General features: G+C 35.7%; 1 protein-coding gene across 1 annotated transcript; it reads right to left on the bottom strand.

Moving 5' to 3' along the window:
• Positions 1–2,809: 2,809 nt before the first annotated feature.
• On the bottom strand, positions 2,810–23,680 carry LOC132131355 (natural killer cell receptor 2B4-like). The gene is made up of 4 exons (XM_059543377.1): positions 23,377–23,680; positions 4,196–4,300; positions 4,023–4,084; positions 2,810–2,954 (listed from the first exon to the last, which is right to left on the bottom strand). The coding sequence occupies exons 1-4, from the start codon at positions 23,678–23,680 to the stop codon at positions 2,880–2,882; spliced, it is 546 nt and encodes a 181-aa protein (XP_059399360.1). The 3' UTR covers positions 2,810–2,879.
• Between the last annotated feature and the right edge of the window lie 690 nt (positions 23,681–24,370).

Here is a 24,370-nt window from a genome sequence, read left to right as displayed (position 1 = left end):
TTGTGTCAAACGCAGCACTAAGATCCAATAAAACTAATAGAGAGATACACCCACGATCAGATGATAAGAGCAGATCATTTGTAACTCTAAGAAGAGCAGTCTCAGTACTATGATACGGTCTAAATCCTGACTGGAAATCCTCACATATACCATTTTTCTCTAAGAAGGAATATAATTGTGTGGATACCACCTTTTCTAGTATCTTGGACAGAAAAGGGAGATTCGAGATTGGTCTATAATTAACTAGTTCTTTGGGGTCAAGTTGTGTTTTTTTGATGAGAGGCTTAATAACAGCCAGTTTGAAGGTTTTGGGGACATGTCCTAATGACAATGAGGAATTAATAATAGTCAGAAGAGGATCTATGACTTCTGGAAGCACCTCTTTCAGGAGCTTAGATGGTATAGGGTCTAACATACATGTTGTTGGTTTAGATGATTTAACAAGATGTCTCTGACACTGTTTGTGGTTCAGCTAATTCCGTGACACGTCGTTGTGTGGTGGCTCTTGATGCCTTGACCCCAGCCTCAGTCAATTCCTTGTGAAGTTCACTCAAATTCTTGAATCGATTAGGCTTGACAATCCCCATAAGGCTGCAGTTCTCTCAGTTGGTTGTGCATCTTTTTCTTCCAAACTTTTTCCTTCCACTCAACTTTCCGTTAACATGCTTGGATACAGCACTCTGTGAACAGCCAGCTTCTTTAGATATGTTTGTGGCTTACCCTCCTTGTGAAGGGGATCAATGATTGTCTTCTGGACAACTGTCAGATCAGCAGTCTTCCTCATGATTGTGTAGCATAGTAAACCAAACTGTGAGACCATTTTCAAAACTCAGGATTTTTCAAAAGTTGATTAGCTTATTGGCATGTCACCATATTCTAATTTGTTGAGATTTTTTATTTGAGTTGAATTACTGAAATAAATTTCCTTTCCCACAACATTGTAATTTATTGAGAAGCACCTGTATTTGCAGCAGAAAGGTCCTCCAGCAGCTGTTGGTTTGTGTTTCAGTTGTTCCTGTTGATTAACCAAACGCAGTAAAGAAAAACGAGGGAGAATCTGTGACTTTAAATCCTGGTAAAATAAGAAACCCAAATTGTTGTAACCATAGGAGATAAGAGTAAGATCTTTACAGATGATCAGTGTCAAGAGAGGTTCAGAGACACACTGGAGGCCAATCAAATTGGATTTCTGATCATCAGAGACACCAGAATCACAGACTCTGGACTTTATGAACTACAGATCATAAGCAGTAGCTTCAGTGTCACCAGAGTGAGGAGATTCAGTGTTACTGTCACTGGTGAGTATATTATCAGTCACTCAGTGTATTTTCTTTGAGCAATTTTTAAAAACTTCAATAACTGTTGGGCTGTGGACTGTTAAAAAAAAAAGCAAGCTTTGACACTAACACTTTGATGTGGAAAATGAGTAATTATGAGTCATTTGTCATTTTTCCTGCTGAGTTCACAGTGATGTGTCATTGTTAACTGTCAACTGCAGTTGCTAAAAACCACAGACTACGCCATTTAGCAGTTAAATCAATATCATACAATGGATGACCAAAGTATAAAGGTGTAAATATCAGTGAACAACAGGAAAAAGAGCATAATTGCAAGTCTGTGGTTTTTTTTTTTTTTTTTGTAACTGAAACATTAATTACTGTGAATCTTTGTTTTCTTACTGGACATTGATGTTAATAACTCACCACTGAATCGGAAAGACTTTCAGGTTTAACAGACATGTGACATCCCAACGTGATAAATCAGACTCAGGCTCCAATAGAATGCTGCCAATAAATCTTTTAATTTTGATACTTTCATTAATAGGGTGACTTAAAGAAATGATGGAGAGGAAAGGATCAGTTTAAACTCTCTTCAGAGTTTATTTTGTGTCATGTATTTTGTATTGTGTCATAAGTCCAGTATTTCAATTCAGATTTAAATACTGATCTTTTAGAACTTTTTCTGCTATATGTGAATTAATTCATATGTGAATTTCTAATTAAAACATTTAGCCTTATGCATGTATCAAAGCTGGTAAAGTGATCAAGACAGGAATTGTGAGTGATTATCTTTTTATATCTCTTGCACAAAGATGTATTCTAATGCTTTATGACATTATCCTCATATAACTGATAAAATGACTGCATTTCCACAATTAACTCACCAAGAGCATTATGACATTATGTTGCTAAGAAACTAACACTAACCCTGGCAGGACCTTCTATGATTAGCAAGGCTATACTGTATATACACCCACCAGCAACACAGGAACCAAAACCAGCTGTGGTTGGCCTGGCCTTGTGTCACTCAGAAAACAACAGGCCAATCAGAAGAGAGCCTCATGAATATTAATCAGACAGGCTAAAACCGACCTGCTCTTAGCAGACCTACTGAGAAAGGAGCTGAAAAAATTTAATGAGATGGTTTTTGGTAATTATACCAGAAATATATATTCTTAAGGACATCAAAACCTAAAATAAAACTCCAGAAAAGTTTATAATATGGGACCTTTAAGAAATGTATAGATGTCTTTTCAAGTTGGTGAAAAACGTTGCTAAGTTTGTTTAGTGCCTGTAACTGGATGCATAATGCATTTTTATTAAAATTTTTTACCATAAATCAATAAGAACTCTAGACAAATGATAGATTTCCCAACATTAAAGGTAGTAAACTGTTATTATTGTGTATACTTGAAATACAGCCAGCAAGGGAAAAAAGTGCCTTGAAGTAAAACTCACATAAACACTATTTTAGTTTCTTTAGCCTATGAGAAATATTATTAAGAATCAGACAATAAATGGATTGGAATATCCGACTTTATTTTCAAAGGTATATTACATTTTATTTTCAGTCTGTTCAAATGCATGAATTCCGGTGATCTAAAAATAAGACAAACTCACATCTAAACACTGTTTTTTGGGGACATTTTCATGCAAACCATCCGTCTTTGATTTCTGAAAGAAAAAAAAATTGATCAGGAACCTGCTAATTTGTACTAATAATAGAACTTTGCTATGCGCTCAAAGTGGGAATTAACTGTAGACTAATGTTGAAAAAAAATTATATGACTTATTTAACTGAATGTATCTTGATTATTTCATAGTGTATATACACTATGAAATAATCAAGATACATTCAGTTAAATAAGTCATATAATTTTTTTTTCAACATTAGTTGAAAAAAAATGCACTCTAAAAAATGCTGGGTTGTTTCAACCCAACTTTGGGTCAAATATGGACTAACCCAACTTTTGGGTTAAAAAATTAATTACAAAATTTAACCCAACAGCTGGTTTAGTCCATTTTTGACCCGAAGTTGGGTTGAAACAACCCAGCATTTTTTAGAGTGATACACTATGAAATAATCAAGTGAACTGTAGCATCAACAAAGAAGCAGAGTAGCTACAGGAAGTGACATCATTCAAGACAGATAAATCATGACCAAATATGCACAGTGATGGTTTGAAGTAAAAACAAAGCTTAACAGATTTCAGATTTCAGGCTTTAGAAAAGAAGAGGAACCGAAATATTCAGCAGCTGTGATAATATAGGCTATTATAAGTTTTGTTCTGTTACGAAATTCTTTGCATTGAGAATGGTGTTCATTTACACACCAGAAACTACAAAAACATTTGAATGTTAAAATAGGGATCTCCTGAAAAAAGGTTGGGAACCTCTTTACTAGACCAAAATGGCAGAAACCTTTAATGATACACCAGATACATCATTACTTTTCATAGCACATGTTGAGCTTGATAGAGATTTTTAAAAAATTTAAGTATTAAATATACAGTATGTATTTTATTATGTGATTTGATATTTAGACTCCGTTTCCAGGGTGCATCAAATGCCAGCTTGGCCCATTGCACTTGTGTAAATTTCCACTTTTTTGTGTGGCAAATAAAAGTGTGCAATTAGAGAAAGAGTGTGCAAAAAGGCAAAAGAAGAAACTAAGTGATTGTTGCAAATCAGATTAAAGTCAGAGTAACTGACTGCAACTGTTACAGTCACAGAAGATCTTACCGTGTCTTGTATTGTTGGGTTATAAAATTCTAAATCAGTTGTGTCTTCTTCCTGTGACGTGACTACATTAACAATAAATAACACATCTGAGCTTGCATTTGTAGAATTATGCATATCTGGTTCAAATGCATGAATAGTATTTAATATTTGTAGTTAATAATTTAATTCCTGACCTGTTTTTCTACATTTCTTGCAGATGCAGCAGATCACGAGTGAAATTACAATCAACAGAGATCCAGCGGCAGAAATCAGCATTATCAGTGAGATGTAAGCAGTCACTGAGTTCAGGAGATGAGAAGTGTAGTGTGGGTCAGTAAAGAATAAAGATAATGTCATTAGTGTGAGGAACGTGTCAGTCTACTGTAAAAGAGATCAGGTCAGGAAATAAACACACAGTGCTGATTTACCTGTGAATGTGTTACAGAGCTGAGTGATGTCCAGATGTTGAGTCTGGTTGCTGATGGGATTGTTGAGCACACAGCTGTAGCTGTTTTTATCCTGATATTCCACCTCCAGAGGTAGAGAGAGACTGATGCTGAGATCAGACACACTGATGCTGGACAATAAACTGTTTCCTTTGTACCAGGAGAGAGTCACATGACCCACATTCACCACTGAACACACCAATGAACAATTCTGCTCTGAGGATGATGACGAGGATGATGAAGAGTATCTGCTGATGATAGGAACAGGCAGATGATCTGGAAAACATGAGATAAATAAACAGAAATATGCATAAATATAATCAACAATGTTATTTTGGTTCAGTGTGTTGAGCGTTTAGCGTGATTGTGTCTGTCATCTCAAGCTATAGCAAAATTAGGGATTTCATTAGATAAATAGCTAATAAGATAAGCACAGGACAAAAACCAACTTTGTACTCACCATAGACAGAAACATTAAATGTTTTTGATGTCAGTTTAGCTCCACTCATCTCTAGTTCATAGAGTCCAGTGTGTTCAGTTGTGATGTTTGTGATGGTCAGAGATCCAGTTTGATCGTCCAGCTTCAGTCTATCTCTGAATCTCCCGTCAGGAACATCAGATGTGGAGAACGCTTTAGCCTCTCTATTGATTTTAGCTATAAGAGAGTTTGGGTCTCTATTACTCCAGAATACTTCTTCTTCACGTATTTCAGTAAGATCAGTGTTTAGAGTAACAGAATCTCCCTCCATCAGTGAATCACCAAACACACCTGATCAACAAACAGAGTTTACACGGATTAAAGCTCTTGTTGGTTTAAAAAGCCTGTGCTCATTTTGTAAACTTTAATAACAGCAGAGACACGTAACAAGATAAGTCACATATATGAACAGACATATCTGAGTAAATCAAAAATTTACAGTGTGAGGTAACATGATGAATAATTAGTTACAGCTTGGAAGTAAAAGTTTAAGTACGCAGGATAATGATATATTAAATGCATTTGACTATCCATGACATTCACAGTTGTTCTAAACAAAATGCTTACCTGATTTGTATTTGTAATCAATGAGAGAGAGAAAAAAAAGACTTGACACAGCAGGATCTTATTACTCTGAAATGTGAATAAATGGCAGAAATATGCTTCTAACTTACCGATGAGATACCAGCAGCACGAACAGAAGAAAACAATGATGTGTAACATTTCCGGTTGTTCAGGGAAATGTCTTGTCTAAAAGGACTATCAATGAAAGCACAGCTGAACTAAACATACACAGTGTGAGCCTCCTAATGCAAATGCGCTTGTACTTCCATGTGTCATATCAAACTAAAGCAGCCTAGCTCTAGTGATAAAAAAATGGTTGTGTAGATTTATTCAGGACTAGAAGTAGAAGAGTTTGGGGAAGTACAAAGTTAAAATTGTGTATGATCTCGTAGACACTCCTCATCGGAGTCAAACTGAAACTGCTGTGGTTTGCTTTCTTGAGATGTGGTTTGATCTGTCGGGTGGACAAACAGTTTGTGTCATGCAAACTGGCATCCATAGCTTGTGTGTTCAGTTTGAAGGTGAACAGTTTCTTTCTGTCCTGCTGTTTTGAACAGCTTTGAGCTTGAATCCACTAAACGTGAGGAGAAACTGCATTTGACACAGAAGCAGAACTGCAGTGAGCCTATTAAACAAAGTTATTAACAAGTTTTGTCCGAAAAAGTAATTTTTTGTTTTGTTTTAGAGTTTAATAAATTGATATCAACTCACTAAAAATGAGTGCGCTCATTTCAGCTAGAGGTGCTTCACATCAGACGAAATCAGGGTTTGAGATCATGTGCATTAAGTTGTTGAAGATCATTCATGAGACTCATATCTGATGAGTGCATGTGTGAAACTGTGGCTTTCTTCTGCTGTTTGTTTGCATGTGTTACATTAGCAGACAGCAGACTGGATCTCTGACCATCACAAACATCAGAAGCACAGACTCTGGACTTGATCATCAACTGTCGTTATGAAGTATAATTACTCATTCACTGTATTTTCCTCTTTTAGTAATGTTAAAACACGGTTTCAGTCCAGATTAAAGCTGAAATCAGGTTTAGTCAGAAACTGCTAGCACATTTCACAATTAATAAGCAAGTAACACATTAAATCAAATGTGAAATTTTGACAGAATGTCTTAAATAGTATTTTTCTGTCACATTCTGATCGGTGATAGAACACTGACAGGATGTTCTGTTTCCTGTTGAGCTCACAGTGCTGATGCTGCTAAACTGCAGTTCTTCACAAACACACTAGATGGCGACATTTATCATTTCAATCCAAAACATACAACTGAAGATCAATGTAGAAGTGTGTAAATATCAGATTCAAATGATCAGTTTCAAGGTAGCCAACTAGACTAATTAAGCACATAATTGCTACAATGCTAAATAATAAGCCTAATTTTCGAGCTTCACCCATTATTAGGCTATGTGCTTTTTCAAATAATGGTCAAATTCGAAAATGAATGGTTTAATTAGTTTGTTAGTTTTATGACATTAACTGAAATAAGCGGATGTTCATAAATAAAATGTCTAGGCTATATTTTCATTCCAAAGATAACACCCAACACAAAACTATGAGCACATTCAGATGAGGTCACTTGCTAAAAAGAAGTTTATTCAAGTGTGCTGTTAGTATACTTCTTTAAACTAAAAATAGGAAACTATACTTTTATTTAACTTTTTATGTCCTTCTCAGAAATGGGCTTCATGTAGGCTACTCCTCAGAAATATACTTAAAATGACATTTACATTTCAGTGGCGTAGCCACGGGTGTTCCAGGGTGTGCCTGTGCCATCCACAGTGGCAGCTGGCACACCTAAAAATAGATGCAGAATTATTTTTTATAGTCTCAATAAAAAATGTTTACTAAACTTGGGCTTTTGTTGTTTACTTAGAATATATATATATATTTAAATCAACCCTTTCACGCGTAAATTACAAATATTTTCATTTTAACCGACCCCTTGTTTCCATGGCGACGCGTCATGATTGTCAATATATAAAATATATACACAAACTTGCTTACCATGTCAACTATCTGATATTCCGATTCTTTGTTTAAAAACCTTTAAAAATTATCTTGATCTATAACGAGATGAGCGCTGCAGTTCAGAGTCCTGTCAGCCAGATTTAACGTAGGCCTACAGCACTTGAATTCGAAATACATGAAAGTAAGTGGCTGTTGAACTGGACGAAGAATAGAGTAAACTTTATTGTTCTGCTATGTGTGTCTGATATATGAATAAAACACGTCGGCAAATTACATTTGATTAGATAGTTTTTGCTGCTTCCATAGACATCAGTGTGTATTTTACAAACTACCAATGTATTGTTTTACTAGTGATTATGTATATTTAAATGTATGAAACCTAAAATAAACATTATGTGGTTGAAAACACTGCATATTAGTTGTGATATATGACAAGCGCTGAACGCGTCCGTCTCTGGCTCAGTGCCAGCCAACGCGCGAAAGCTGTTTGAATCTGGCAGTTCTGTGATGCCACTGGACATTCTAAATCATACTCTCAGGGGCACAGAAATAAGAATCCAATATATGGTGCAATAATGCTAAAAATGTTAAAATGTAATTTACATTTTAAATTATTTTTGTTAAAATATATCTGCCGACATTTGGACTGCCAACCAATCAGCAAACAGCAGCTGACTGTGACCCCAGCAGTCTATGATATAAACAGATAATTTTTGATTGCACATTGCTAGCTAGCAATATGTCGCAGAGCTCCTTTCTTAATTTTTTTTTTTTTAGCAAAAAACCTTGGCTTGATGGACAGCTGGACACAAGGCCTAACGTTACACCTGATGAGGATGTTTCTCCCTCCCCGTCATCATCAACAGACAGTGTTGCCAGATTGGAAATATCCAAGTATCGTACCAGAAGTTCAAAATTATCGTATTTGGAAGAAAATTATTAAATTTAACAATTAACTACATTTTGACACGACCTGCAAATTACCACTTGGAGTATTGTTGGCCGGAAGCAGTGCGACAAAAAAACTATCCCATAATTTTGCACCGTAATCTGACAATAAATGTGGCACACCCAGATTTTCATATGCACACCCAGAGTCTCTTTTCTGGCTACGCTATTGTTACATTTACTTGACTTATTCTAAATATATTTGAGCTAAACTCGATCTTTGTTTTCATTATTATACGCTAGAGGGCGCTAGTACACATCTTCTGCACAGAATTTCCAAAACACAAGTGAAGAAATAGAAACAGCAGATACTAAAACACATAATCTAACCGAGCGCCAACCTCCCGCTCTCTCTCGTGAGGCCAATAAGGAAGTGACTAAAACTGTAATTCATCGACTGGCCGCTTGAGGCTGGATGCAAAAGGGAGTCAGTCCCATAGACTCCCCATGTTAAAATGCCCAACTTTACAGCAGGAAAAAACATGTTTACAGCCTGGTTCAAAAAATGATTTTGGTCTAAATAGCTAATTTTGCCCTTCATGACAACTGTGAGGGGGGTGAATTTTTTTATAACTCATCAAAACTGATCGACTGATGAAGAGGTAATAATTACAGTCATGCGTTGATCGACTCCATCTACGTTTTGATTACCATTCTGATTCCAATTCATAGTCTTTTTTTCAGATTTTGTTCAAAATGTTATTTCTTTATTTTTTTTAATGAAACTTTTAATGAAAAATAAAGAATTTTGAACCAAAGGCGCAAGACTATGAATTGGAATCAGAATGAAAATCGATCAACACCCCAAAGCTTGACTGTAATTATTACCTCTTCATCTGTCATTTTATTCCTTAACTTTACAGTTTTGATGCTGTTTCATGTCAGATGATCGTGTTACATGTGTTAGTTTCCGATGAATCTTTTTCTATTTCACTTGTGTTTTCTTTGGAAATTCTGTGCAGAAGATGTGTACTAGCGCCCTCTACCCTATAATAATGAAAATACAGATTCTAGGAGTATAGCTCAAATATATTTAAGTATAAGTCAAGTAAACTTAAATGTCATTCTAAGTATATTTATGAGAAGTACATAAAGCCATTTCTGAGAAGTGAAAAATAAACTAAAAGCATACTTTCCTATTTTTAAAAAGTTTAAAAGTATACTAATAGCACACTTGAATAAACTCCTTTTTCGTAAGGGTTGTGAAACACTCCATAAGCCATGAGCAGCACAGTGAAGGTTGAAATTTATATTTAATAATGGACGTTAGAAAAATTTCCATATGATAAACTAAAAATAGAACATTTAGTTCAAATGGTAAACCACTAAATAAAAAATAAAAAACAATTCAGACATCACAATAACGCTAAAATATATGACACAAGGGGTGAAAACAAAACAGACATATCCTGGAAGACAGTAGCCAAACCAAAAGTGTGAGGCAGGAACTAGTTTCCATTAGTTACAGGATTTGATCATCTTCTTTTTGGGAACATTTTCATACACAGCATCCTTCTTCAATATCTGAAAGGAAACACAAACTCAATCAGGGACCTGCTGATGCGACAGAAAATGAATAGACGGTCTGTTCATCTCTTAATAACAAGTGCAAATCTTAATCTAGAAATACTGACAAATTGGTTTTGTTTCCAAAGAGTGCTACAGAACAGATGCTAACATGGAGCAGTCATCAATCATGTTTTCAAGCAGTTAAAGCATCAAGCAGACTGAGTTCTGAAGGGTTGTAACGACAGCCTCTGCGCTGAGAATGACTCTTTCACACAAAAGCAACAGCAAAGTTGAAGTTGCAGCACGTCTACAAAGCAACCAATGGCTGCATTTGAGCTCAGAGTGATGCTGAACCACAGAGCAGCTGCAGCTTCAGCTCAGGTAACAACTGTGTCCTACTTTCTTTCCTGTGAAAATCTAGCAGTATAAAACATGCCCCTTAAAAAGCCTTACAAATACAACTTATTTGCAGGTATTGGGTTTCATTGGTTATCTTTTCTATAAGCAGAGGTTTTTGGATTTAAAAAAAAAGAAAAGTCTACATTTGTTTATAGATAAATCAACTTATTTAAAAAGTGTTTCATGGGTCAAATTTCAGCAGGCCCAGTTGTTTCGGGACCCAAATTCTAAGCATATTCACAAGTTGAGAAAATAGTTTTTTTAAAGCATGATTAGAAGATGTCTACTGTTTTCAACTGGTGAAATGTCACTTGGCTTGTGTATGACCAAAAGAAAAATAGAAAAGTCAGAATGTTTAATTGTGGGGGAAAACGTGAATGGTGCTTCAAATAATATTCAGCCTAAAACATGTGTAATGTATAATAAATTAACAATCTAACAACATTTTAAACATGTTCTATGTGCTAATAAATTTTGATTAGCGCTACCTGATTTATTTATGTATTTTTCTGCAAAATGTAAATAGACGCTAAACGCACAAAAGCGAGGTGCAAACAGTACACAATTTTACTGAAACTAGCCTTTTTCGCCAGTCCCTATAATGATGTCAGTTGAGTTTCTAAACCACCCACGTCTTCTCACACTGACCTTCTGATGCTGCAAGCTTCAATCAGCAAACATCAATCACACTGACTGACTGCAACAGCTTGCAACTTCTCACCTTCTGTCGTGTTTTCGGTTTACACAATGCTGAATCACTTCCGTCTTCCTTCTTTCCCTGGACTGCATTAACGATAACCACAGATGTATTAAAACAACGGTTTCAATTTGTGTGTCTTAAAAAGATTATTACTACTCTACCACAGAATAATTGCTTGCTCCGACCGGTTTTTCTAGATTTCTTGCAGGTGCAGAAGATCCCAATGACTGTAGCTACAATCAGCAGAAAACTAGACGCACCAGCAGAGATCAGCGCGATGAGAAGGAGCTTTTCACCTGAAATGGACAAAATGAGCCAAAAGTGTGAGTGAATCTGAACACCATCAAACATCAACACTGTATAGCTCAGAGTAAATCAATATAAATATCACTATACCTTCACATGTGTGACAGAGCTGAGTGATGTCCAGATGTTGAGTCTGGTTGCTGATGGGATTTTTGAGCACACAGCTGTAGCTGTTTTTATCCTGATATTCCACCTCCAGAGGTAGAGAGAGACTGATGCTGAGATCAGACACACTGATGCTGGACAATAAACTGTTTCCTTTGTACCAGGAGAGAGTCACATGACCCACATTCACCACTGAACACAGCAATGAACAATTCTGCTCTGAGGATGAGGAGGATAAAGATGAAGAACAGTTTGAAGAGTTACTGCTGATGACTGGAACAGACAAACGAGCTGAAAACATGAGAGAATAAAGAGAAATATGGGAGCATATTTTGCACAATATTATTTTAGTGGTAGGATGTTGACAGTCAGTGTTTCCATCGTCTCAAAATATAAAAGAATTAAACTTTTCATGATGTAAAGAGTTAAAGGAATATTCAGAGTTCAGTACAAATTAAGCTCAGTCAGCAGCATGTGTGACCCTAGAGCACAAAACCAGTCTCAAGTCGCTGGGGTATATTTGTAGAAGTAGCCAAAAATACATTGTACATTTTCTTTCATGCCAAAATATTTTGACAACTTTAAAGGAGATTTGGTTCCGTGTAACGTTTCACAATTTAATTTTCAAGACCATATGGTACAAATGCAAAAATGAGACCAAACATTTAATTTAAAAATATTAAAAATCAGTCACTTCATAAAAAAAATCTAAACAATTCTATATTTTTCCATTTTTTTAATCTTACAATTTGCACTGTGGGCTGTACCATTAGCGCGGGGGTGTGCCGCAGACTGTTTAACAAACACTTAACGTGGCTTAATGTATCCTACTAAAACAGTGACACTGGAGGACACACCTGATTAATAATAATAAACATATAGGCTACTATTTACAAACAAGCTGAATAGCCCATAATATGGAAGTAAATTGCGCCACATTGCACGTTAAGTTTCACGCGCCAAGTTTCACATGAAACAATTTCCTCCCATATACAACTATGCCACACACACAACCACCGGAGACGTAGGCTAAATATTTATTCATAAACATCAGCCGCGGAAATCCGTTTATGTGTAATGTTTGAACTGTAAAAGCTAAATTTGATTGTAAATGTTTATGAAATATTTGCATAGAACTATAGTTTTATCAGCAGGCTTACTACGAATTACGTAACTCGCGGCCGCTGCCGTCCCACAAGTCTGTGGCAGTTAGTCAGCAACAACGTCCATGGAAAGTGGCAGCTGAGCATAGCAGAACATTACACTACTGTATAATATTTTTCAAATGTAGCTTTACAGTTCAGACATTTCCCTGAGAATGTCGACGAATTTCCGTGTATGGTAGAAAGTTTACGCTCTATGGGATTAGTTCTATGGGAGGTAATCGCTTCACGTGAAACTTGCGCGTTGCGTTTATATTCTGGGCTCTTCTGCTTGTGTGTAAATAGTAGGCTATGCTTTATTAATACGATGTATGCTTTGCTTTTTTATTCTTTTTTAGTCTTAATGCATTAGGCCTTATGCCATAGCATTTTCAAATAATGGTTTTCAAAGGGAGGAAAACGCTTAACTTGAGACTTTGCATGTCATGTTCATATTCCAGTCACAACTGCTTCCCAGTAGGCAAGGCAATATAGTTTGCAATATTAATAAGGTGTATACTGAATTTAGCCGTAGGCCTACTTTTACACAGTCTTCTTCCATTAAACCTATGGGAGGATAAGTTTAGAGTGTAGAGTTAATATTCTCATCTACTTTCCTGTACCCATACTTTATTAATAAATATACCGAGTTTGGCCTTTTTAATGTATACCACTGTATTGTCTTCGTTTATTGAACCATGTTTTTTCCTTAGGTATTCATTGGGGCACAAAACACTTAACGTGCAATTTAGCGCAATTTGCGTTCCTGTTCTGGGCTATTCTGCTTGTTTGAAAATAGTAGCCTATATGTTTATTATTATTAATCAGGTGTGTCCTCTAGTGTCACGGTTTTAGAAAGGATACATTAAGCCACGTTAAGCGTTTGTGAAACAGTCTGCGGCACTCCCACGCACTAATGGTACAGCCCACAGAGCAAATTGATAATAAAAATTGGAAAATTTAACATTGATTAAATTTTATTTATTCAAATGATCAATTTCTGAAGTCACAATTTAGAAAAAGTTAAATTGAAAAAAGGAAAGTTGCAATTGTTCATTTATGAAGTGTATGTATGATTTCATTTTTTTCATTTTTGCATTTGCTCCATGTGGTCTGAGAATTATATTGTGAAGCATTACACGGACCAGATTTTCTCAGTATTTAGATTTTTTGCACCCTCAGATTCCAGATGTTCAAATCTCGGCCAAATATTGTTCTATCCTAACAAACCATACATCAATGGAAAGCTTATTTATTAACTTTCAGATGATGAATACATCTCAATTTAGAAACTGGACACTTAAGACTGGTTTAGTGGTCCATGTAATTTGTTTAGAATTACACTGCACGTTAATCTTTGTCTCATCACTCCAGAGTCCAGAGTCTCAATAGTCTTTGCCTTTATGCACTGAACGTGCATGCCAACTTTTTTAGATTTTCTCATCACAAAATGCTCTTGACGAGGTGTTAACTTCCAAAGACGGCCTGAATGTCTCAGCGAGCTTCTCAAAAGTCCATCCTTTTTTAAATTTTGGATCACTTTTTTTTTCTCTCCATTATTCAAATTTATTAGTAATGCTTTATTATTTTTCTCAAACTTTTTTGTGCAAATAAGTTATTTTCTTTCCCAGCTCTTGTGACATTTCTTTTCCATGTGCTGCCATTCTGTCATTTTATGAGAGTGGATTTAAATACCACTCTTAATTGTCAATTATACTGTGTGATGATTGATTAGAATCATCTGCTGGCTAATTCCTGGTGATAACTATTTTATTTTTTAGTTTTCTCCTAAAACATTCATTGGGGGGAACACATTTTTGCACCATGATCTTAAATGATTTTGTTGAGTAGGTCTAGTTTTGTCTTTGGTACTGACTAATCTAATTTAAAAACCACTAAATTTGCATTTTTCTGAGAAATCTGTCGGTGTGTACACATGCTGCCCGCTAGTCTCGCCACTTGTTTTATATATATATATAAAAAGGAAAGTATGTTACATTGAAGTGCTCATAATGGGCCTCAGTGGGGTCAATTTGTAAAATACTGTTTAGCTACTGTGTAAAGTTAAAGTTTTATTTAATAACTTTGTCACTTGATAACACCATTTTAAATACTTTGAAAATTATGATTTAAACAGCTGTACAGGTCAAATAATATATAAGATTTGTTTTTTTTTATCAAATTATAAGCTTCACATTTTTTACTTTTATATCTTCAAATAATTGACCTCACTGACTTCCATTCTAAGCGCCTTGCTATGATCTAGAATTTTTTTCTGGAAGTCAAAGACTTTTTGATAAAACAAGAATCTGTGACATTTTGGACAAATGATCTCTACTCACCATAGACAGAAACATTGAATGTTTTTTTTCTCGCTCCACTTATCTCTAGTTGATAAACTCCAGCGTGTTCAGTTGTGATGTTTGTGATGGTCAGAGATCCAGTTTGATTGTCCAGCTTCAGTCTGTCTCTGAATCTCTCGTCAGGAACATCAAATGTGAAGAACATTTCATACTTTATATTGATTTCAGCTATAATGAACTTTTCAGCTCCATATTTCCACAGCATACTTTCTTCTTTCTGTATTTTAGTAACATTATTGTATAAAGTGACAGAATCTCCCTCCATCACTGACACTGACTGCGTTTCATTTGTTTCAGCACCAAACACACCTGGAGAACAGATTTCACATAAATTAATTAAGCCCGGAATCAGATTTTAACCTTTACCAGCAGCAAAAACATCAAACAAAAGGTGATCAAATGTAAATGAAAAGCCTGATGTGTGAATTGATAATTTGATCATATATATAAGATCAAATTATCGATTTTTCGATATATTACATATATATTTTATATATATATATTTCTGCTTGTAGAGAAAAATAAATATGTCCAGTTGCACACAAGATAAATACAGCCATAAATAAAGTAGTTTCATATATGGCTAATTATACCAGACTAACTGAGAACAGACTTGAATCTAAAGTAGATGTCATTATAATATCTGTGCATTTACATATTCAACTTCTTGAGTTATTTTAAACAGTATCTGCATTTTTTTTTTCTTTCTCTGAAACAGAAATAAATGAAACAGTAAAAATGCATTCATAACTTACCAATCAGACAACACAAACAGAACAAAGCAAGCGTGTGAAACATTTTCTTTAGCAGTTCAGCGATAACTCTGATCTAATAAGATACTGATTCTCATGTGTGAGTCCTCCCCGACAGAGTTTCACCACCCTACTAGTTCACGGGCGTGTGTGTGTGTGTGTGTGTGTGTGTGTGGTGAGTTAGTTGTTCTGGACCTGAAAACTGGAAAGCACTTCAACAATTTAACATTTATAGTTTCTGAAAGGATGTTATTTACTGTCAAATATGAAAAAAAGTAGAAGATTGGAAAATTGGATTAGTCATCCAAAATGTAATTATAATGTAATAATGTAATCAAAAAGGTTGTCGTCTCACATTATAGCCAGTCTTATTGAAGTACGACACGAGCAGCTCAGTTTCTGGGTCAAACTAAAACCTTTCTTCAAAGCTCTGGTGTGATCTGTTGTGTGGACAACGAGCTTGTGCGTGAAAACGGCCATTTGTTTGATGTATGTTTAGTTTGTAGATGAAGGGTTTCTTCCTGTCCTGCTTTCATGATTCTCACAGTCTGACTTCCCTCGTATACAGAATGCAATGTTATTCTATCATTTAGTTATGATTCTGAATGTATTTTAATTGGGTAGAGATGTTCAATATAATATTACTTAAGTGCTGTAAAAGATGTGATGAATAAGGCCCTGATCAGACAGAACGTGCACCACACTGCCTTTATTTGATTGGCTTTTTTAATGTAGAAAAGAGCAGTGTACTGCGATTTTTTTAATGTTTGCAAACACCGAATCTGCTGTTTTGTCAGTCCAATCAAGGACTATAGCTCGAGCAGTCAAATAACTTTGCTTTGCGATCAAGGCCTAACACAAGATTCGATTAATTCAGTGACGCTCTCTGCTGGTTACAAGGTTACACCAGTAGGTGGCGACAAGTGAGCATCTTATATATTAATCAATGCTCTTGTTCCAAATGGAAAAATAAGCCTTTGTGATCTTTTCTAAGGTTGCATTTAAGTCCAGTTCCTCACTTCCCTCTGTCTCATTCACTTACAGTACACTGCATGAACGCTCAATACCGGCAGAACCATTGCAATGGGATTAAATGAAACGCCGCAACGTGTATGTTTACACAACACTGATGTAGTAAAAGTTTGTGTTTTGGAACTTTTACGTATAGATAAAGTTGTCAAAACAATACCCGTTTCAATGCTGTAATCTGCTGCCAGGCCAGTAGATGGCGATGTCACTTTGTAAAGAAATACTACACGTACATAGACTGAACACGTAATGCACGTGTATGATATCATGGTTTTCACAACTTTGTGTTTTTGTGGTTTACAAAGAGAAAATAATGGTATCACTTTGAAAAACTTGTTTTCGACAATTGGGATTTTTAGGCCTACAAAATGTCACCGCTGCATAAATGAATGGCCAAAATGCATAAAAATTTCATTTTTAGTTTAAAACGGTCATGTAAAAGGCCTCTAAGCCCTTGATCACTTAAGTTTGGCCATGCAATCTTTTGTAACCACAAAAAAAAAATGCAATGAAACACACTAAGTTCCTGTGGACTTGCACTTGTGGCAGACATTATTTGCATTTGGGACAGGGCTTTTGTCCCTCAAGGCCTTCCTTTACACTGTAAGTCCTCAGCAGGGCACATCTCTAATGATTGATGTCAATAAACTTAATATATATATATATATATAAAAAATGTTAGTTATTCTGAATAATTGACTTGTATGGTGCTGAGCTGGTGCAAGATCATGACAGCATACAGTATATATTGTGAATACAGTCTGTTGAATTCAGTCATTGCATTCAGGCTGGCAAACAAAAATGAGTCAAAAATGAAAGCTATGCACGTTTTGAACCTATTTAAAAAGGAATAACCTCCTTCAGAGGTTTGGTATGAGCTTTCATCACTGGGTATATCTAACCACATAATATTACAAATGCAGTTTAGAGGAAATAATGTCTATTAGCCACAAAATACAGCATGAAATAATATTTTACCCTTTGATATTTTACATAGACTACATAGCTACATTGCGAGAAACAGTAGCCCAACCCAGACTTCTGTGTGTTTTGTGTAACCAGCATATGCTGTTTTTGTTTTTCAACAGGGTTACTGTGTGAAAGAAGCAAAACTGTCATCTGCTGGCAAAGCTTTAACAACTGAAGAAGACATTTGGATGATCAATGTTGTAAATAATGTCGATATCAGTCCCTCATCAATGCTTCTGTAGAAATTTCGCTTTCTCAAACCCCGCCCACGAAATGCGTCATTGTTTTGTTTACATAGCCAAGAGATGGCATCAACAGTGAAACATAACAGACTTCTGTTTCCACATATGTTCCACATTTGTTTTTGTTTTTTTCCAAAGAAACTGTGATGTGCTTCTTAGTTTTCATTCCAGTGTGGGTTTTCCACCTTGGTAAGTCTATTTGTTTTTGCTGAACGATAATGGCGAATGTGACTCTGTTTAATAGACCACAAGCTTCACGTCCAAATCTGCAAATCTTGTTACCTATCTGAGTAGAGACGAGATTAGATACAATTGTGTTAACATTTTTAATTATTTGCAAGTTTGCGTAATATTCTGAGTTAGCATTTCACTGTTTTAATTCAGTTTGATAAATACTAAATCGAGTGGGATAAATTAATGGACATTCACATTTAGTCTAGAACTACAGGTTCACACAGCATCTCTGTAGTTCAGATTTCTCCTGATATGTGGACAGAAGACTTGTCAGTCAATAAATGGGAAAAAGTAACTCGGATATTCTCTTGTAAATTATAAGTAATGCGTTACTTTACTAGTTACTTGAAAAAAGTAATCTGATTACGTAACTTGCATTACTTGTAATGCGTTACCCCCATGACTGTTTATAATGAACTGTTCATTTCTCTTCCAGGTGCATTGGGTTTTCAGACAGACAGACTGCCAGTGTGTGTGATGGTGGAAGATTCAGTCACTCTAAACGGAAATGTTAAAAGAAACCAACAAGAAAAGATGGTTTTTCTACCACACTCGCATCGCTCAAATCAGTGACTATCTCAGTAAGACCTGTACAGATGTTCAGTGTCATGTAGGTACTGAGAGATTCAGACTAACTGAGATCTAACACCGACTGGAGTTTATAATCTAAAGATCACCAGCAGCAACAGCAGCAGTGAAACAATCTTTAGTGTCACTATTCATGGTGAGTTTCCCTATTTTCTTGTTTTTGTTGCCAGTTTGTCTTCATAGGCACTCACTGTTTGTTTTCACCTGTGTCTTATTTAGTTCCACGTTTTCTTGTGTATAACTGCCCTCGGTTCAGTGTCCAGTATTGTCTTTGTAAGTTGTGCAAAGTTTTTCTTCTTCTATATTCCATGTTCTCACCATTCAAATTGGAATCACAGTGGGATCACCCATTATATTTATTTTGTTAATAAACTTCTATCTCTGAAAAGAGATTCACACTCAATAATCAGATGTTTATTTGTCTTTCAGATGTTCCTGGCACAGAGACAGATAAAACAAAGTCCAAGTCAATGAAGGAGGGAGAAACTCTCACTTTTGATCCTGGTGTGATAAAATTTGATGAGATGGTATTTTAATGAAATCCTGGAGATCAGAGTAAGATCTGTACAGATGATGAGTGTGATGAGAGATTCAGAAACAGACTGAAGCTGGATCATCAGACTGGATCTCTGACCATCACTAACACCAGAACCACAGACTCTACTTTATCATCAACAAGTTATATCATTAATGCATAATATCATTTATTTAGTTTACCCTTTAGCACAGTACTGATGAATATAGACCGTAACACTAGATGGCGCCACTCCTGTTCACTCAGTATCATTTAACTGATGAATGTGGAAGGGTGTAAATATCTGTTAAAGATATCTGAAGAGTCAGTTGTCAATCTCTAGTAATAATGACTCTGTCTTTTTCATTTCAGGTTGGATTGTGTTTGTACTTGGTATAGCATGAGCATGTGTTGATGTTCTGCTGGTGTTTGCACGTGTAACTGGTGAGGTTAATCTTTTATTTTTTTTTTTCAGTGTGTATTTGTGTGATATAGTTTCAATCAGTCAGTTATCATTACAAACTGTTTAGATGTGCAAGTTATTTAAGGATAATGACTGTTTTTTTAAATTGGGTCATAAGATGATTTTTTTTTTAAATCACCTAAAAAATGATCCCATAATTTATTCACCCACAAGCCATCCTAGGTGTACAGTATATGACATCAGTGTGACGTAGATGAGAGTTGTTTTCTTTATCCTCATCGCTTTTACGTTTTTCAAAGCATCATGTGTTGCGTCAGAGGTCATTTTCCACCATAACTCGACTGCCTTTGCTGGAAGCTAGTTATCATAGTTTATGCAGTTTTAAATATGGATATTTTTCATTACAAAAACATTGCTTTGCTTCAGAAGACTTTTATTAACCCCCTGGTGTCATATGGATTACTTTTATGATGGATGAATGCACTTTAAGTGATTCAAAATCTCAAGCCTCATTCAATTCCATTATGAAGCTCAGAAGAGCCAGGATATTTTTAATATAACTCTGAAAGAAGAAAGTATTACGCATCTAAGACGGCTTGAGGATGAGTAAATCCTGGGTTAATTTTCATTTTTGGGAGAACCGTCCCTTTAAGGCTGATCAGTAAATGGCCACTGTTATGATTGGCTAATGTTACTGCATAGGAAAGAGTATCAGGGTCTATGAGTAAGTGCTGTTTAGCTGCTGTCAGATCCAATACATTTGCTGGATCATCTGTAAACAAAGGTTTCTTTCCGAACTCTCTATTACACTGTGCCTCATTTAAATAAAATGCTCAGAACAAACATAGTTCTCATATGTGATCCAGGACTCCATTAAAATAAACCATCCACTTGTTTCTGATGCTGAGAAACTTTTGAAATCTCTAGTGACACAAACAAGCATTCAAATGTGTATAGGTCTAAGCGAAATGTATAACTATTGGTCGATGTCTTGCTATGTATTTGTCCATGTAATGTCACAGATCCTGCAGTGTCGAAATGAAGAGCGCGATTTGTTTAAAATGAGGACGTTTCAAGCTATGAAACTTGAAGGATGATTCAATGGTGAGCAAATTTTATTTCATGATCCCTTCAACTGCTAAAATTAGAGGTTTCACTAGCAAAGTCATGTTTTTAATCCTTTTAGTTCATTTTACAGAAACATCCAAATTCTTACTGATTCAGACTTTTATCAGATTAAAGTGTGAATATTATTTGTGTCCGTGTGTGAGTAGAATATCAATCATGTTCGTTTCCTCTAACCTTGTTTTCTTCTTATAGGACAGTGTTGTAGAAAACGTGCTTCGTGAAGACTGTCCTGGATCGCTTGCTAAATAATCAAACAACTGGCCTTTAAATGGATGAAGGAACATACTGTATCATTTAAATAATTATCATTTTGACTGTTAAAGAAAGGAAAAACCTGTTAATTGGCTACGGTAAGTTCCCTTATGATATCCAAACACTAACAGAGCTAGCCTTACAATTTTCTGTTTTAAAGGTTCTTTTTTACTATTTTGGAAGTAAAATGATAAATCTTCTATTTACAGTGAAAAACCATGAAGTGACATTCCCAGAATCCCCTGTATGGAACTTTTTGTTACCAGTTATGTTATCTATGTCTTATGGAACGTCCTGTGTTGTTAAATTAGTGTTTATTGCATTATTTTAGTGTCATGTTTCATACCACAACGGTGTCTTGTGTTTGAGTGTATGACACTGTGTGCACTTTCCATATGTTGGTATTCACCTCAGCTTGAGGAAAAGCTACTTGTGATTAATTTTGATTCATCTTGTGGTTTTTCTCTTTTCCACGTGTGTCATTATGGTGGATGTCAGTATTTTTTTTGAAAATATGAAACATCATCTCTGTGATGTAAGTGTGTTATCAGGGTCTGACCATGCCATAACAGTTTAGAAACAGTGCCACCTATTGGGAAAAATGGTAAACCATTAAATCATATCACTAGTGATAATATTGATGATTTTTCAATCATTTTGACTAAAATCTTCTTAATATTCTGTAATTTCTCATTGTTGCTATTGGTCTGATGCTCTTACCATGCCTTCTTTCTGCTTTAACCCTTAATTGCTGTTTGCAGCTATAATGTTGTATTAAGATTTGGTGAAACTGTGTGCATTAGTATTTGCTCAAACACTTTCCGACAAGCAAGGCTTGCGTGCTCTGCAAGCAGAGAGATAAATATGATAAAACCTCTGCTCGCCTCCAACAGAAAGTGACTCCCACGTAATTTGAAGGCTTTCCAGTGTAAATGCGTTTTGTGTTGATGTCTTGGAAACCAAACTAAAGGTTTAAAAACTAGACTAAGTAGGTTACAAAAGTGAGCCAACCAAGGCTATGTACTTGAATTTGCACATACAAGAAATCCATGATATTTGTGCATTTCACACAGTGAGGTTTTACAGTAAATCACTGTTTGATTTGAGAGAAGATCGTATCTGTCAGATGATCATGCAGTTCAGGAAATGGCGAGTTTCACATTAACAGCCACTGATAAAAAAAAAGTCCTTCAACCACACAAATTCTAACCTCTAACATGCACTCTCAAATGCACATCAACTGCAAATGTTCAATCAATTCTAATTAAATCGCATGTGCATCACTCAGACGCTCAATCTGAGCTGGTATGGGAAAGCTGTGAAGTGTAGTTTGTTTTCTCATGTTAATGTTTAGATTTTTGTTCCAGAATTGGTGCTGATTTCAGGCCTATACATATCTGTGTGGATTCTCAGCCATCTCAAAACTTGTCACATACTGAATCCAAATGTCTAGTGAAAGGGATTCGTACTAAGGGAAATATAAGGTTCATAATCTTATGCGGACAGTTGCATACTCCACGTGATTATCCTCTGTAGCCATCTGTAAAAATACAACACACAAGATACAAAAAAAAAAAAAAAACATTTTATTTTCTATCTGCACTCAAAATTAACAATTAGTATTAATGCATATTTCATAAAGAACAGCACAAGAGTGATTTACCAGGCTAAAACAAACACTGTGCCAAATATTGTGCTGTTGTTAATAGACTGATCATCACATAAAACACAGTTACTCACCATTTCTTGTGGATTTCTTTTGTAGAACGTCGCATCAGCGTAAATGATCTCTTCATCGTGAGTCTGAACTGCCACAGCTACATCTTCAACAGCTATAACAATTAAAATAAAAAAGCATCCATTAAAAACAAAATGTAACTATCTTTTTTTTTTATCTCTCTTCACAAAGATCAGAGATCCGCTCATCAGATAATAAACAGAATGCTTATAAATTGAAATGAGTTAATGCCACCATCTAGAGTCATTGTATAGATATACACATGTATATCCACAGAAATGGTCAAACAAAAAAAAATAAAAAAATAAAAAAAACAATTTCTTGAAAGCAGTAGGTAATGCTTGCCTTCTTGATCAGTTTTTCTGTTTCTCCTCCAAATGCAGAAGATCCCATACAGAGTTATAATCAGCAGAGATCCAGCAGCGATCAGCACGATCAGAGAGACTGTGTGTGAAGGAGACGCTCCGTCTGGTGCTGTGATGAGAAAGAGAAGGGAATGATCTGTTCTGCAACAACACACAGAGATCAGCTCAGTAAATAATCACATATATCAGCTCTGCTGTACCTGAACATGTGTGACAGAGCTGAGTGATGTCCAGATGTTGAGTCTGGTTGCTGATGGGATTGTTGAGCACACAGCTGTAGCTGTTTTTATCCTGATATTCCACCTCCAGAGGTAGAGAGAGACTGATGCTGAGATCAGACACACTGATGCTGGACAATAAACTGTTTCCTTTGTACCAGGAGAGAGTCACATGACCCACATTCACCACTGAACACACCAATGAACAATTCTGCTCTGAGGATGAGGAGGATGACGAAGAAGAGTTTCTTCTTATGACAGGAACAGGCAGATGAGCTGGAAACATCAGAGAATAAACAGAATGCTTTGTTTATTGAGTGAATATTAGGTGTTTTACCATTGAAATATTTCCAGGAAATAAAATTAAAATATATGTGTGAGAACATTTGGACAAATGACATCTCTACTCACCATAGACAGAAACATTAAATGTTTTTGATGTCAGTTTTGCTCCATCAATCTCTAGTTTGTAGACTCCAGTGTGTTGTGCTGTGGTGTTCATGATGGTCAGAGATCCAGTTTGATCGTCCAGCTTCAGTCTGTCTCTGAATCTCCCGTCAGGAACATCATATATGAAGGACGTTTTAGCCTTTCTATTGATTTTAGCTAACTTTACAGAGTTTGTATCTCTATAACTCCAGAATACATCATCTGCACATATCTCAGTAACATCAGTGTTCAGAGTGACAGAATCTCCCTCCGTCACTGACTGTGTTTCAGCTCCAAACACACCTGAAGAATATGAAAAAGGTTTTGATTCTGGCTGAAATCAGTTTGTAACATCTAACTGTGAACTGAAGAACAACGCAAGAGACTCAAAAGATCAAATTCAAGTTCACTTACATGAACAGACAGCTGAGCATGATCTTTTATTCATGTAATTTGTTTTTAAAGAAGAGCAAAATACACACATCAGATTTGATTTTCAGTCATTTCTGGATTATAGACTATATGAGTAACATTAAAACAGCTTTGT

The sequence above is a fragment of the Carassius carassius genome, chromosome 48 (genome assembly GCF_963082965.1).
Source record: "Carassius carassius chromosome 48, fCarCar2.1, whole genome shotgun sequence".
Lineage (NCBI taxonomy): Eukaryota > Metazoa > Chordata > Actinopteri > Cypriniformes > Cyprinidae > Carassius > Carassius carassius.
This window is presented reverse-complemented; position numbering and strand designations above follow the sequence as displayed.

Bases quoted from the DNA above. Each gene is read 5' to 3' on its own strand.
- LOC132131355 (XM_059543377.1), bottom strand. From the start codon at position 23,680: ATGTTTCCAGCTCATCTGCCTGTTCCTGTCATAAGAAGAAACTCTTCT. The intron at 4,301-23,376 runs GTACAGCAGAGC...TCCTGAACTCAG, and splicing joins GCTCTGTCACACATGTTCAG to TGACTGCTTACATCTCACTG. The intron at 2,955-4,022 runs GTAAGATCTTCT...TTTTTCTTTCAG, and splicing joins ACCCAACAATACAAGACACG to AAATCAAAGACGGATGGTTT.